Source organism: Thermomyces lanuginosus, assembly GCF_041956635.1.
Source record: "Thermomyces lanuginosus strain ATCC 200065 unplaced genomic scaffold VTN49scaffold_27, whole genome shotgun sequence".
NCBI classification, from domain to species: Eukaryota; Fungi; Ascomycota; class Eurotiomycetes; order Eurotiales; family Trichocomaceae; genus Thermomyces; species Thermomyces lanuginosus.
The window spans coordinates 313,933-328,262 of NW_027192361.1; the positions used below are offsets into that span (position 1 = coordinate 313,933).

General features: G+C 53.1%; 7 protein-coding genes across 7 annotated transcripts in view; 5 read left to right on the forward strand and 2 right to left on the reverse strand.

Moving 5' to 3' along the window:
• Positions 1–661: 661 nt before the first annotated feature.
• Positions 662–1,327, reverse strand: VTN49DRAFT_2326 (uncharacterized protein; the record flags this gene model as incomplete). The annotated part of the gene is made up of 2 exons (XM_069410039.1): positions 662–1,146; positions 1,207–1,327. 2 exons carry the CDS (start codon positions 1,325–1,327, stop codon positions 662–664), a joined length of 606 nt encoding a protein of 201 aa, XP_069268884.1.
• Positions 1,328–3,165: 1,838 nt separating this feature from the next.
• VTN49DRAFT_2327 (uncharacterized protein) lies at positions 3,166–3,855 on the forward strand (the record flags this gene model as incomplete). Its single annotated transcript, XM_069410040.1, has 1 exon — positions 3,166–3,855. One exon carries the CDS (start codon positions 3,166–3,168, stop codon positions 3,853–3,855), a length of 690 nt encoding a protein of 229 aa, XP_069268885.1.
• A 319-nt stretch (positions 3,856–4,174) lies between these two features.
• On the reverse strand, positions 4,175–4,784 carry VTN49DRAFT_2328 (uncharacterized protein; the record flags this gene model as incomplete). The annotated part of the gene is made up of 2 exons (XM_069410041.1): positions 4,175–4,521; positions 4,631–4,784. 2 exons carry the CDS (start codon positions 4,782–4,784, stop codon positions 4,175–4,177), a joined length of 501 nt encoding a protein of 166 aa, XP_069268886.1.
• Positions 4,785–5,068: 284 nt separating this feature from the next.
• On the forward strand, positions 5,069–6,316 carry VTN49DRAFT_2329 (uncharacterized protein; the record flags this gene model as incomplete). Its single annotated transcript, XM_069410042.1, has 1 exon — positions 5,069–6,316. One exon carries the CDS (start codon positions 5,069–5,071, stop codon positions 6,314–6,316), a length of 1,248 nt encoding a protein of 415 aa, XP_069268887.1.
• A 438-nt stretch (positions 6,317–6,754) lies between these two features.
• VTN49DRAFT_2330 (uncharacterized protein) lies at positions 6,755–9,130 on the forward strand (the record flags this gene model as incomplete). The annotated part of the gene is made up of 5 exons (XM_069410044.1): positions 6,755–7,281; positions 7,363–7,395; positions 7,446–8,869; positions 8,927–8,987; positions 9,046–9,130. The coding sequence occupies 5 exons, from the start codon at positions 6,755–6,757 to the stop codon at positions 9,128–9,130; spliced, it is 2,130 nt and encodes a 709-aa protein (XP_069268888.1).
• Positions 9,131–11,308: 2,178 nt separating this feature from the next.
• Positions 11,309–13,072, forward strand: VTN49DRAFT_2331 (uncharacterized protein; the record flags this gene model as incomplete). Its single annotated transcript, XM_069410045.1, has 1 exon — positions 11,309–13,072. The coding sequence occupies one exon, from the start codon at positions 11,309–11,311 to the stop codon at positions 13,070–13,072; it is 1,764 nt and encodes a 587-aa protein (XP_069268889.1).
• Positions 13,073–13,498: 426 nt separating this feature from the next.
• VTN49DRAFT_2332 (uncharacterized protein) overlaps positions 13,499–14,330 on the forward strand; it is a gene marked incomplete at both ends in the record, with an annotated part of 1,673 nt that continues 841 nt past the window's right edge. The window contains 2 exons of the mRNA XM_069410046.1: positions 13,499–13,957; positions 14,019–14,305. Of these exons, the coding sequence (XP_069268890.1) occupies positions 13,499–13,957; positions 14,019–14,305 (746 nt within the window). The remainder of the gene's footprint in view (positions 13,958–14,018; positions 14,306–14,330) is intronic.

Sequence of the window (14,330 nt, forward strand, 5' to 3'; positions counted from 1 at the left end):
ATCATGAATCGCAAGTCATACTGTCATCATCACATGTCCCCTTTTTTTTTTTTTTTTTTTTCTCCAGGGAGGCTCTGATTAGTTTGATGATACAGTAGCCAAGATCCCCGCACATTCGATACACACTAATCGGTAATTCTGCCGCCCAACCTTTAGGCTATCAACCCCACAACATTTCATTTCGTTTACAGATCGTTCCGATAGAGGAGATGTCACTTGCGCAGGACCACTAGTGCCTAGGCTACTTGGAGTTAGCCTTGTGCCTGGTGATCATGTCCATGACGGTCGGGCCGCCGTCGGCCATGGTCATTCCGTGGCGATCAATACTGCAATGAGCAAAGAACGAAGCCAGGCATCGAATTAGTCTTTGGACAGTCAGAAATGGCTTGGTCGTCGTTTTGCTCGTAAAGAAGACCATTGTCAAGGCCAGTTGCCGTTCGAAAACCCGTTCGCACTGAGAGAATGATGCTACCGAGGCCAGAAGGTACCGTAGCATCACCATCATTTGCCGAACGCCACATGAAAAGTTCGGCGAGTTTTGAGCACTACCATAGTATCTTCTGCTATACTCTAAGCATGATCGATCGCGGTAACTTCTCCTGTGGTTGATACTCGTGAGAATATTTGCGCATATTTTCCAGTGCACATTGACAATAGGCCCTTAGCCATCATTATCCGCTTTCTCCCGTTCTTTTCCTTTGCGTTTCTCAACAGTAGCATCCGAAATATCCCACTGGTTCAGGTAGCCTGTCCCGTAGTTCAAGTACGTCGCATATCCCAGCCAGGCGGCATAGGGAACGAGCAACCAAGCTGCGACGGTGTCAATGTGGGAATAATTCCAGGTAAGACCCAGCACCATTCCTGTCAGAAGCACGATATCCATCAGCGCAGCAAAAGGCTTCCGAAACCCGAAGAATAACGGCATCCAGGCCAGGTTTGCTGCTAACTGCACGGTATACAGGCTTTGCGACAAGTGCGCTAGGTGGCGTACCGACGACGACGGGGAATACAAGCCAGCAATGGTCGCGCGATACGAAGCATAGCCCATCGAGGCGTACAGTAGAGTCCAAACGGGGCCGAAGACCCAGGCAGGAGGGTAGCCGCGAGGCCGACCGATACTGCTATAAAGTTGATGTTTCTTGCTTGCTGGAGGCGAACAAAGGGACCTGTGAGTAACTCTTGGAGCTGCGCGTGTGGTCAACATACGTAGAGTACAGTACCCTATCAGCCCGCCTGCCACTGTAGGAGTGAGCATGGCGGCGATGGGTGACGTGAAAATGGACATCGGAAGGGAGAGATGACTCCACCAATGAGTTGAGGAGTTCATCGTCGCGGAGAGAGGCCCGTGTCGCTCTCGAAAGGCACCCAGAAGGAAAGTTTGTGCTATTCTATAGCACAGGTTGGGCAGAGAATGAAGCTCATCGCGTTCAGGATTTTAATGGGGGTGCGATTTGAGGTCACTTCCCCAAGCTTGAATGCTTGGTGGAACTGCAGAATGTTGACGTCATGCCTCAATGTTCAACTTTAACGTCCCTCGGCACCGAACCAGAACCCGGCGTCGCGAATTAACGCGCTGGTGCCTATGTTTACTGAATGCACAGTAAATGCACGGTGAGCGTTGTTCGCATCTTATTTATCGAGGAAAGCCAGCGCTCAATGAAATGACTGAGCTCAAATAAATGATGGTGGTGGTGGTGCTTCTGAAACAAGCGCAAACCCAGTTCTCAGGTACAAGCGATCACAGCAAAGAGATTGCCGTTCAATACTATTTGCGGGATGATTCCCGAGACAAGTCCCTCGAAGCCATTGGGCCTGGAGTATCACCGATTTGAAGATCATACCACCATTCGATCAAAAGCAGAGACCCGTTGTGAAGATCTCAGTGTTAGTAGAATTAGTCGAAGCATCAATAAGGTACCGATGGAACCACCCAACGGACTGCCGACGCAACTCTGATCGGAGTTTAGGATGACAGATGGGATCATTCTCATGCCGATCACTAAACAGAGACAATCGCATATGCTCGCGCCGAAACTCATTCAAGAACATCGACTCCGTCTCCGAAACAGCATTGGTAGATTCCCTTCCCTATCGGAACCTAGTACGAGTACTTAGTAAGTCGGTTGTGTCCCGGAGACAGGCCGTCCTTTTCCAGGATGCTACTCTGTGCCCATCCTACCAAGTTAAAATTTTTTTTTTTTTTTTTTTTTTGGCCATCGCCGATCCCGAAGGAAACCCTCCGCACAAAACAGGAACTCGCTCCCAATTCAGAATCTCAAAGCCATTTGGAAGTCGCAATATGTTTGAGAAAACTAGTACTCTCCGGAATTCACGCCTGTTCGTTAACTCGGTTTTCCTCGTTTTCCTCGTGGGCTTGGGATTGCTGAGTCAGCGGACTGTGGCTTGGTGCGGGAACTTCCGCGTTGGCCCGCGCTGCCGACATATTCCGTGGAAATGATGGCAAATTGATCCACGGTGCACAGCCACTTGTGCCGGGAATCCGCCACGGCGGAGTGAGACAGGTGACAGCAGGTGAGACGCCCAGAATGGGACGGCCGAAGAAGAGTCGAATATTTTTTTTCTCTGCGACCACGAAAGGATTGGAGAGAATTAACTTTAATGAGGTTAAGCCAGTTGTTATGCTCTTTGCGCGAGGAGGTTAATATCCCAGGCGCAAATGTCAAACGTAAGCTCTCCCGTCAGGCACTTCTATTTCTATCCTCTCCACCAGTCGTAAAACATGGCGAATCAGAATGACAAATACCGACGCTGAGAACCGTTTGAACTTGGCCCTTGCTCCTGGACGGTCTGCCCGAGGTCCTGGTAAGACTGGCAAGGTGGTAGCTTGTGAATCACCGCAACGGACAAAAAAAAGATCGTCCTTCTCCAGGTTTCGGTTGCTGCAGCTGGGCAAGGCTAGTCAATAGGTCGAACCTTTAGCTACGTAGGCCGAGATATTTTAGGGTTGAAAACGAGCAGCATTCCGCGAAACCCCACTGTGATCTGATCTCTGATTCACAGCTGTTGGGATCCGACCCGCCCAATTGGTGCCTTCAAAAAGCTCAGGTGCTGCGCGTCTTTTATAAACCGGCCTGTGCCACGCAAAGACAAGTCATCGAAACTGCTCTGTGATTTCCCTTGATCACTGCGAGAATCATCGGCAACATGGTCGTTGCAGTCAAGACTCTGCTTCTGTCGCTGCTGGCAACCAGCACGCTGGTTGCCTCGTCCGTGGTTCCGGCCCGCGGACCTCATGTATACGAATTTCCAGAAGACAAGGCCGTCCACAGAATCCTAGTCAAACGCCAAAACGAAACGGAAGGAGGCGGCGAAACCTCTGGATCCGAGAACACGACGCCGCCTGCGACGACTACTCCAAGTGTGCCGACCACATCGAGCAGCAGCGACACCGACGTGCCTAGCACGGACACGACCGAGACGACCGAGACGACCGAGACGACCGAGACGACATCTACCAGCTCTACGACGACCACTTCCACGACTTCGACTTCCAGCAGCTCGACCAGCTCGTCCAATCCACCGGAGACCAGTGACAGCTCATCCTCGGGAGCGTCCTCGTCTGAGTCCGTGACTTCGACCAGCTCTTCGTCCAGCTCGGCGCGGCCCAGGCCCACGACGTCGACTACGACGTTCGAGACTACGTCCGCCGATGGCTCGGTTGGCACCATCACCTCGGTGACCACCATCTTCCCCGAGGAAACTGGTTCCGGATCGGGCTCTAACGGCCCCGGAGAGCCATCTCTGCAGGAGGATCATGCTTCGGGTCTGACTGGCGTGCTGTCGCTTGGCATCCTGACCCTGCTGAGCGGCGCTGCAACGCTTGCTTTGATCTGATATCCCCGTGTTGTGTTTGGTCCAGCGTTATGTTTCCTTGCATGTACAAGATCATGTACAAACCACTGAACTAGACACCCGGTGTGTTTTGTTTCATAGGAGGCTATATCCAGTAATGAAGTGATGCCTACATAATCCAAGATCGAATAATGAGAAACGAATAGTTCATGTTCCATACTCCGTACAATATCAAATCAACAAATGAACCCTATACTCCACGAATGTATCTGCTAATCATTAGGTATCGTCATCACATAACAATATTCCAAGAAATCAAGCCTGATAGACTGATATTGGAAAGCCATGGCGTCGTCAGGCATCACCGGGAAGGCAACTTTGCATTCCCTGGCCCTTGCCATCGTTCCTCCTCCGTCCAGTATCGCACGAGACTCTCCCACCCTGCGATATCACCTTCGCGAAGCAGAGCGGCAACATCTACATTCAGCGGCGAGTCCGGCCGAGGGTCCGTCAGCAACTGATGGATCGCTGACAGTGTCGTGGATATCGTGTACACCGGGCTCCAGTGTTCCGAGGTCAACAGCGTCAGACAGATCTCCCCCGTGGTAAACGAGATATTCGGATGGGAGATGCGTGTTTGGAAACGGATCTTGGGCGGTGCCAGAGGGTAGTTTGGCGGGATTTCGATGCGTAGTTGCCATAGACCTCCTAGTGTTTACCGAACTTTGTCAGAGCTGCATGCTAGTAGATTACGTGTTGCCGTAATATGCCTTTATGATATCTCGAAACACGAGACTTGTGGCTGGTTTGGACTGACCTTCATAAGGAGTGCCCTTGACACCCTTCAAAACAGCCTCCCAATGAAATAGGTCGTCATCGCTGACCGGACCAAGATGTAGTAGGGCTTCATTTGGCTCGTTCGCGTACTCCTTGAGCTCTTTGAGGAGGCGTTGTGTTGTTGACTTGGACATTGTTTTTCTCGTGCCGTACTCCGTAGATCGTGCTGGATCTTCTGCAGCGCACGTGAGGTACTGGAAAACTTGGAGCAAGACTCTGCGATGTTCGGATTTAAATTATCAGCTGCAGAAAGTCAAGCTTGCGATGCTAACAGATGGCCGAAGCCGAGGTGAATTAATTGATCCGCATGGCACATTCACCGCGTGGGTCGTTCTCCGCATGAATCACGTGAATCCCGCGCGCAGTTGTCCATGACCGAACTTTTTGACCTGCAAAGTGATTGCAGTAAACAATCAGCATGAGAACCTCGAAATTGTCGAAGGACACGGCAAAGGTTGTTCAAGCTCTGTCGTTATCAAGACGTCAGACGCGCAGCTCTTCTGCCAGAGGCGCCCTAGAAAGCTTTGCCCACTCGGAGACGTGCAGCTCAGGGGCGGGTACAAGTACGATTTCCAACACAGAACTCTCAGAAGATGATTCCTCCTCCTTGTCCTCAGCAAAAACAGAAGACATTGAAGACATTCTAGAGCCGCCTACAAAGAAACGCAGGTCCGCCAATGGCGCAGATACCAATCATAGGCCTACCGCCAGGGCTACTCGAAAAGTTGTGGAACAGGAGACTAAAGTCATCAAGCCGAATGCATCAAAGAGCCGTCGACAACCAATGCGAAAGATTACTGCCAAAGATGGAACCGTACAGGTCGAACCACCATCGAATTGGGAAACCATGTACAACATTGTGAAGAAGATGCGAGAAAATAATCCGACAGCGCCCGTCGACACGATGGGATGCGCAGAGCTGCACTGGAAGACATCTTCGCCCCGAGATCAGAGATTTCAGACTCTGATTGCGCTAATGTTGTCGTCGCAAACAAAGGACACTGTGACCGCGGTCGCAATGCAGCGATTGCACACGGAACTGGGCGACCCGGCTCCGGAGGTGAAGACGGAAGATGAATCTAAATCGCCACCAGATGAACCAAGGGAAAGTACACTTAATCTGGAGAACATCCTGGCTGTCTCTCATTCTCGGCTTAACGAGCTCATCCGAGCGGTCGGCTTCCACAACAACAAGACGAAATACATCAAGCAGGTTGCCGAGATTCTCCGAGACAAGTACAACTCCGATATCCCGTCCTCGGCAGAGGAGTTGATGAAGCTTCCCGGAGTTGGTCCCAAGATGGCTTACCTCTGTATGAGCTCTGCATGGGGCAAACATGAGGGTATTGGTGTAGATGTGCATGTCCACCGCATCACCAATCTCTGGGGCTGGCACCGCACCAAGAACCCCGAAGAGACTAGGGCGGCTCTCGAGTCTTGGTTGCCCCGAGACAAATGGCATGAGATTAACAAGTTACTCGTTGGATTGGGTCAGACGGTGTGCTTGCCCGTCGGGCGCCGCTGTGGGGAGTGTGACCTGGCAGGCACCGGGCTCTGCAAGGGCGAGATAAAAGCCCTCGTCCAAAAGAAGAAACGCGAGGAATCGATTACCATCGAGGTGGATGGAAAGAGAGAAAACGAGTCTGATATTAAATCAGAGTCATGATGATACCCTACTGTCTGCATGTTGCTACTGTATACTATTCGATTTTTTTGCCAGTTTAGAAGGCGGGATTTAATCAACCATGCACATCGACGATCAGATCCCTTTCCTGGAGGTTCTGTACAATTGTATCATTCCGAGTGCGAGTAATATGCATTGGCCCAACTTACCAATACGCAGGCTCTCCTGCATGAGCTTATGAACATGGAGTCTATGAGCCCGGAGCCACGGACAAGGAGACAATGAGGGGTGGATTGGGAACGACAGCTCACTAGCACAAATTAGGCAAGTACGTAACCCTCTGAATCAAGTTTAGCCTACGATCCGAGGAAACGAATGCGGGGAGAAACAGGAGGGGAATCGTTCTGCAGGTGCAAGGAATTATGATGTTTGTTTTGCATGGTCGAGACAGAGCGTTCATGTTTTCCGATGTGGTAAATCATGCCTTCCACCGCAATCTCAATTCCGCAGTTTGCGCAGACCCAGCAAGCGCTGCTCCTCCAAGAACATGAAGCCGAGAAGCTCTCCTCCTCGCTGGCGACGAGCGCCGCAGTCACGGTCTCACCCTCGACCCGCCGAACGCTGCAAGCAACGGGTTACGCATTGACGGGGATTATCCTGGACCAATGTCGGACAGGGATGGGTGGCAGAGTCGTGGGAGACTTTTGCGCGGATCCGGCCACGGCTAACACTTCTGAGAGTAATGAAGGGGGGCCACAGTTGGGTGCGCATGGTATCCGCGTGGGGGATGTGGTAAAAGTGATGGAAATCGTATCGGGGTCGGGTAGAAAGGCTGGGAAGGAGAATAAAGACAAGGATCGTGGGAAAGGGCCTGTTGGTGTGGAAGGCGTTGTTACCAAGGCATCGGAAAAGATGCTGTCTGTGGCCTTTGGGCAGAGTGGTGGTGGGGGACTTTCGAAAGCAGATGAAGAAATGGTCGACATGCTGTGGGGGAAGAAGTTGTGGCTGTAAGTCCTCTTGCCGACTTGCTTCTTGTTCGTATATTGGCGGCTCAGGGGAAGAAGATTGCTGATTGTTTAGGATTGAAGTGTAAAGATTGCCAACGATGTCACATACAGACGGTGAGTATGTTTTGATGTGAGTTAAGTATACAGCATGCTGACGAACATAGCATGAAGCAGACCATGGAAAGGATGGAGAAAATGCCCGAGTCTGAGCACACGCATTTCATGAGGGTCCTATTTGGCCATACAACTCCTTCCTCGCCGGATTACGACTCTGTCGGGCAAATTGATTTCATCGATCCCACTTTAAACGACTCCCAAAAAGAGGCCATCCGGTTTGCACTTGCATCGAGAGAGATTGCCCTCATCCATGGCCCTCCTGGAACGGGCAAGACACATACCTTGATCGAACTGATTCTGCAAATGATTCGCCGAAATATGCGGATACTGGTATGCGGGTCATCTAATGTCTCTGTGGACAACATTGTCGAGAGATTGGCTCCGCATCAGATTCCTATCGTAAGAGTCGGCCACCCAGCTCGTTTGTTGCACTCCGTGCTAGATCACTCCTTGGAAGTGCTCACGCAGACCTCGGAGGCCGCCGAAATCGTCAGGGATGTTCGGAAGGAGATCGACGAGAAGCAGGCCAGCATCCGCAAGACGCGGAACGGCCGGGAGCGTCGTGAGATATACTCGGATTTAAAAGAACTCCGGAAGGAGTACAGGGACCGCGAGGCACGATGTGTCGACAATTTGGTCACGGGGAGCAAGGTGGTGCTTGCCACACTGCATGGGGCGGGAGGCCACCAGCTGAGGAATCAGAAGTTTGATGTCGTGATCATTGACGAGGCCAGCCAGGCATTGGAAGCCCAATGCTGGGTACCGTTGTTGACTGCGTCAAGAGCGGTTCTTGCTGGCGATCACCTGCAGCTGCCTCCAACAATCATGTCAAGAAATCTCAAAGCCGAGGGCTCTGCAGCGGCGGACGGCCAGGCGCCAACTTTGAGCGGCATCACTCTCGAAACGACCATGTTTGACAGACTGCTCTCATTACACGGTCCATCAATCAAGCGAATGCTTACTACGCAGTATCGCATGCATGAAAAGATCATGAGATTCCCATCAGATGAACTGTACGAATCCAAGCTTATCGCTGCCGATGGGGTTAAAGAGCGGCTTCTCACAGGGCTGCCGTATGATGTGGCCGACACCGATGACACGAGGGAACCCCTGGTATTTTATGATACGCAAGGAGGGGACTTTCCAGAACGGGCTGAGGAGGAAGATATTGCCAAGAAGGAGAGCCTCCTTGGCGAGAGCAAGAGCAACGAGATGGAAGCTGCTGTGGTGATCCGCCATGTGGACAACCTTGTGGAAGCTGGCGTCCGGCCGGAGGACATCGCGGTGATTACGCCGTACAATGCGCAGTTGGCGCTCCTTTCGCAGTCGCTTAAGGGCAAGTACCCGGGTATCGAGCTTGGCAGTGTGGATGGCTTCCAGGGTCGAGAGAAGGAGGCGGTTGTGGTCAGCTTAGTCCGCAGCAACCCGCAGCACGAGGTCGGGTTCCTCGCGGAGAAGCGGCGATTGAACGGTGAGCCCCTCCTTTAGCTGTTCCTAGCAACTACATTCACTGACGTAGGGCATATAGTGGCCATGACGCGCCCGAAGAGGCACCTCTGCGTATGCGGCGATTCTGAAACCATCAGCAAGTACGTGGCCGAATAGAAGCCTGGTACCTGCATTTACATCATCTAACAATGTGCGTAGGGGCAGCGAATTCCTGAAACACTGGATGGCCTTTCTTGAGGAGCACGCCGACCTGCGTTATCCCGATGTGAGCGAGTTCACCTAGACAGATAGGCTCCATAGCTGAGCGGCAGTGTGTCACAATGTGTCACGGTGTTCTCGCTCAATGCCGCCGGCCGCCAATGTCAAGCTGGAACCGAGTCTGGGCCTCGGCGTCAGACGGCTAGGTGCTCCGTACGGAATCCATGAGATGACCGATGCCCCGCGACAGGGATCAGCGGGACTCGGCGATCTGACCTGTCTCCGCATGCATTGTGGTGCGCTTCCTGGAGGATTTTAATGGCAGCCTTATCCGTGGGCATCACCGCTCGAGCCAACATGACAGTTGATCAGATAAGTATTGTTATGCGTTATCTACCACCGTAGCAGATCTCGTGAATTACAGATCTAGATTGGTGCTCGATGGTGCAAGCGGATCGATGCGACTCTAATTAATAGTTGTTCCACGTTCGTTTTGCGAAGGTGATAAGATCAATGCTCTTGTGTGTTCGAACATCAGTCAATCCAACGTGGAATCCAAAATCGGACAAGTAGGCTCTAGCAACTAGTAGTTATCAGACAAAGAGCTGTACGCTATACGAGAAGGCCAGTACGAGTACATTGTCCTCTCCTCGGTTACTGTATTCTTGCAAACGTGGTACCCTCCGGAATTATGCATTGATGATGGACGCTAGCTGCCGGGGCTTTTGAACTCCCGCTTCCGGTGCTCGTTTGAAGTCAGGGCGTTTCAGCTTTCCGAAATCCGAGCCTACAGGCTAACAGAACTTGGACAGTGCTCTTTTGCCTATCATTGCTTTATCAACAAAATCCCTGTCGAAAGACCAAGGATCCAATGACCCGCATGGTAAAACCGTTCTGGAATTTTTCGACGGCGGCACAGTTGAATCTGGAGCTGTCGGTGATAGATTATGTCTGGACCGATACATCGTACACGTAGCCGAGAGAGGGATAGAAGAAAGCGGCCACTATCACCAGATCACATTGTCTGGCCAAGAGATATCATAACCTATTTCAAATTTCAATAGCCTCAGCCTTCGCCAGAATGGTCCTGATCTCAGTCGGTGGCATCAGCAGAAAAATTCCTCGGCCTTGGCCTCTTGGCCTTTGGGCCAACGTGCACGATGGGACAGTGATGGCGCCGTTTCAGATGGGCGAAATTAATGCCTGGCCATTCAGTGACCATTCTCCATCAATCAAATATAAAAATCGTCGCATCAAAAAGGCGGAGAGGGGAAAGGGGAAATTCCCCGGTGGGGATACGGTTCCTGGTACCTACAGACGAGTACCGTACGAGTACTCCGTCCTCTGAAATTCAAATTGTTGAAAGTTGATCAAGCACAGCCTGAAAGCATGCTCTCGGATCAACATTCCTTGTCAATGGAGCGGAATTGATCATCCCCCCCTGCGCCATACTAATTTTATTCAAGTCAACCACACGATCAAACACGGGCCTCGCAAAGTTTGAGCCTCTGACACATAGCCTAAACAGCGCTGGGGGTTCGCCGGCTGGAGCTCGACGGGCCGCCGCATTCGCTGGCGAAGCCTCCACTAGTGCGTTAGCTCGGCTTTTAGCTTCAGTTTGGCGTAAAGTCTGTGAACCTACCCATTCCCTGAGTGCCGTTGATCCCCTTGCGGCAGATACTTTGTCGTGTTCTCGCTGTTAATTCCGGGAGTCAGGCCTTCGGGTTCCTTTGGCCCTTCTCTGCCTTTGTTCCCCCCCCCCCCCCCCCCTTTAGGGCTCTAGCCTTAGCCAAGCGGTGCCAGCTGTTCTGGTATCATCCGCCGCATGCCATGCCCATGTTGTTGATTATTCTTCTTCGGCGGCGGTAACTCTTGTCCTTCGTTTCTACCCATTTTGTTCAGTCGTTACCAGTTGGGTTTTTACTCACGCCTCTCTTTTTGTTTGATTGATTGCCCTTCGCAGTCGTTTTCAACCCTCAATCGAACGGGCTCAACGACCGCTTCCCCACTGATTTGGAATCTACAGAAAGAGGGGGGAAAAAAACATGGAATTCAACTCCGGTTGCATAGTCTACGCCTTTTTGGATACATTCTTGGCCTGAACATTCGTCGCCATCGACAGGGACGGCGACGGATTCCAGATTTGATGAGACGATCCTTTGCCAACGCTCCTTTTTCCTTATCTCGAGATCGAACGTGTTGAATTGTCTCCCTTTCGTTGGATTTCTTGAATGATTCGTGAGCCGAGACAGAATCTTTCAAGATGGCCCATGCGATCCAGAACGATGTGCGGATCCAATCGCCGATTGTCGACGACCTCGACCTTCGATCAAACGCGGCCGGGCCCCAGGCCACGATGGGGGAGGAGCCAGCGATCACCGCGTTGCCAGTTCGTCGACCGCGGGATGCACATTCCCCGGCATTGGTGTCGCCAGCCAAGTCCCCATACCGCGGATTCTATTCCCACCAACCGCAAAACTCCGTTTCATCCTACATGTCGCATGAATCTGCCTTTCACCGACGCCGAGAGAGCACCCTGAAGACGGTCATGCGGAAAATCTTTGGTCGAAGGAGGAAGAGCATTTTGGAGGAAGGCGGCCGTGGGGAATTGGAAAATGACATTGACCCAGAAAAGAGAGCCGCCTCATCGCCGCCGGACCATCATGCCCAATTCAGGAGCTCACCGTCGGTCGGAGATCACCGGCGACCCGCATCGGTCAGTCGCCCATCATCGGCGTCGTCAGAGCGCCGCGGCACACGCAGTGTTCAAGAAACTCGGATCCCTGTACAGCAACATCGAACCATCCGACGAAGAGCAACGCTGCCCAGTCTGATTCTGTCGGATGATGGTGATGCACGAGATACGGTAATGTCGGCCGTCTCACCACTTTCCGCAACCACGGAGCGGACCTTGAGCGAGGTTAGCGCCGAGGACATCGAAGACACTCGTAGTCATGAGGAAGTGAGCTCCCCACCGAGCTTGAGTGCGCACCGACGGTCCCGCAGCGCGGATGCATTGCACGACATGACCCGCCAACACCGCATGTCTCCGATCCAGTGGAGCCGTCCGAACGGCGATGTCAAAAAGTGGCAATCCGAGGTCATCGAAGAGGCGGAGCGGTCGCCGACAACTACTTGGTCTGGGCCAGACACCGGTGGGCAACAAACCACGGCGACGGCAACATCAACATCATCATCGCCATCGTCGTCATCGCCATCAGATGACAAGCCACCACCCGAATCTGACGACTCGAACCTTCCCCAAGCCATGGAGCCGGAGGGCCGGCCATTCCACCTCGAGAATCTAGTCGGGGCATTAACAGATCCCGATGCCACAGTTGAGGAGCGGCTAACGACACTGGAAGTGAAATTGATGGACCTGGAACTGGCCATCGCCCGGATCCAAGGCACGATCAATGACGACTTCCCGCGGCCGACGCCGTCGGGAACCCGAACACCGGCCAAGGGCAAACATCCAGAAAACCAGCCGCCGTTGCCGAGTCTGATGCTGGAGCCGTCGTCCGCTTTCAGTGAGGCTTCTTCCCAAAGCGACGCGGCATCATGTGACGAACGGCCCGTGAGCATGGCCACGCTACGACCAAACATGAACTCTCCCTACTCGCAACAACAACAACAGCAACAACAGCAACAACCTCCCTGGCAGATGGGGCCATCATCCTCCACGTCGAACCTGCACGGCATCTCGATCGAACAGTACAGCGCGCTGGTGACGCTGATCCGGCGAGAGCAGACAGCGCGCAAGGCGCTCGAGAGCCAGATTCATCTGCTGCAGGACGAAATTCGCAGCCTACGGCAGGCGCAGCAGTCGGCGGGAGGTTACTACCCCGTCTCGCCACCGGGCACGCTCTATCCGATCCCCAGTCCGGAGTCGGACGAGTACCAGGATTCTTCGCGCCACCGACGCCTGCAGGCCGGGTCGTCGCGCAGGGAGACCCGTACGGCGTCGGGATCGGACGATGCAGAGCCATGGTCCCGGGAGGCTTCATTTCTTCGATCAGCGTCGTGATCTTTTTTTTTCCTTTTCTTTACACAATATACCCAACTTTCGTGGTTCTCGTACATAGTTTGTTTTCTTTTTCTTGTGTTTTATTCGCTGTATGGGTCGGTTTATGACGGTTTATGGGAATGCATTATCGAGCAGGCAGTTCATTCATTCGGGCTTGTATCTAGGTGTCTACACCGGTTGTAGTCTGATAATAACGACTGGGACAAGACTCAACGTTCGGTTCTCATGCAAGTACGGAACATCCGCTGTGCGAGTAAAAGGCGCTGGATGAGAGAACCCTTTCTGCCTCAGGCACCAATTCAAACCAAGCAAACAGCTCAGACTCCAGCTTCCGACTTCCCGACTCTCCGACTTTCAACAACACGATAACAGCACCGCAAACTTGGCGACGCAATTGATGCGTCTAAACCAACGATTCTCGCCGCAATGACCTCCTCAGTCGCCGCTGCCGCTGCTGCGGCTGCACCATCAACAACAACAACCGCAACGAAACCACCCCCTCCGACGGAAACACCTCCCGTCACAATCCTCCCGACCCCCGCCGCGCAGACGTATGCACACGTCCATCCGGCGCTGCTCCTCGCATGGTTCGCGCTGCGGTTTCGGTCGCTTGTTGCGGACCCCGTCGCGACGCTGGCGAACGATGTCCCCGTTGCCGCGGGGTTGCAGGTTGCGTATTTGGTAGTTTGTTTGCCGCCGGCCGGCAGCAGTCCTCAGCGACATGGTGACGACGCGGAAACAACGAAGAAGGCGACACCCTCTTCAACGGCTTCTTCTGCGTCTCCATCGGCGGTGGCAACAAGAGCAGCGATTAAACCACACCGTCGGAAGCAGGGGCAGTCGTCGCCATCGAGCGGGATGGGCGCGATAATCAGCAAGCTCACCGTAAACACCCCTTCTTCCTCCTTTATCATATGCCGGCATCGATTTGGTTGACTGAGAATAGGCTTCGTTTCTCTCTCTTCTCCTTACCGCTCTCCTCGGCGCCCCCGTCCTCGCTATCCTCCTCATCCTCTTCGGCGCCCCCTTCACGACACACCTCCCGCATACTTTCCTCTGCGCGGCGCACATGGCCCTGCTGTGTGTCCTGCCGCTGGTATACGTCCACGGCGTCGACGGCCACATCTGGCGACAGGTCTGGGCGTTGGAGCGACCGATGGATACCGTTTGGGGAGGAGCGTTGGGCACCGCGGTCGGGGCGTGGTTGGGTGCTGTGCCGATTCCGTTGGATTGGTAAGTACTCCCTTTTCCCTTTTTT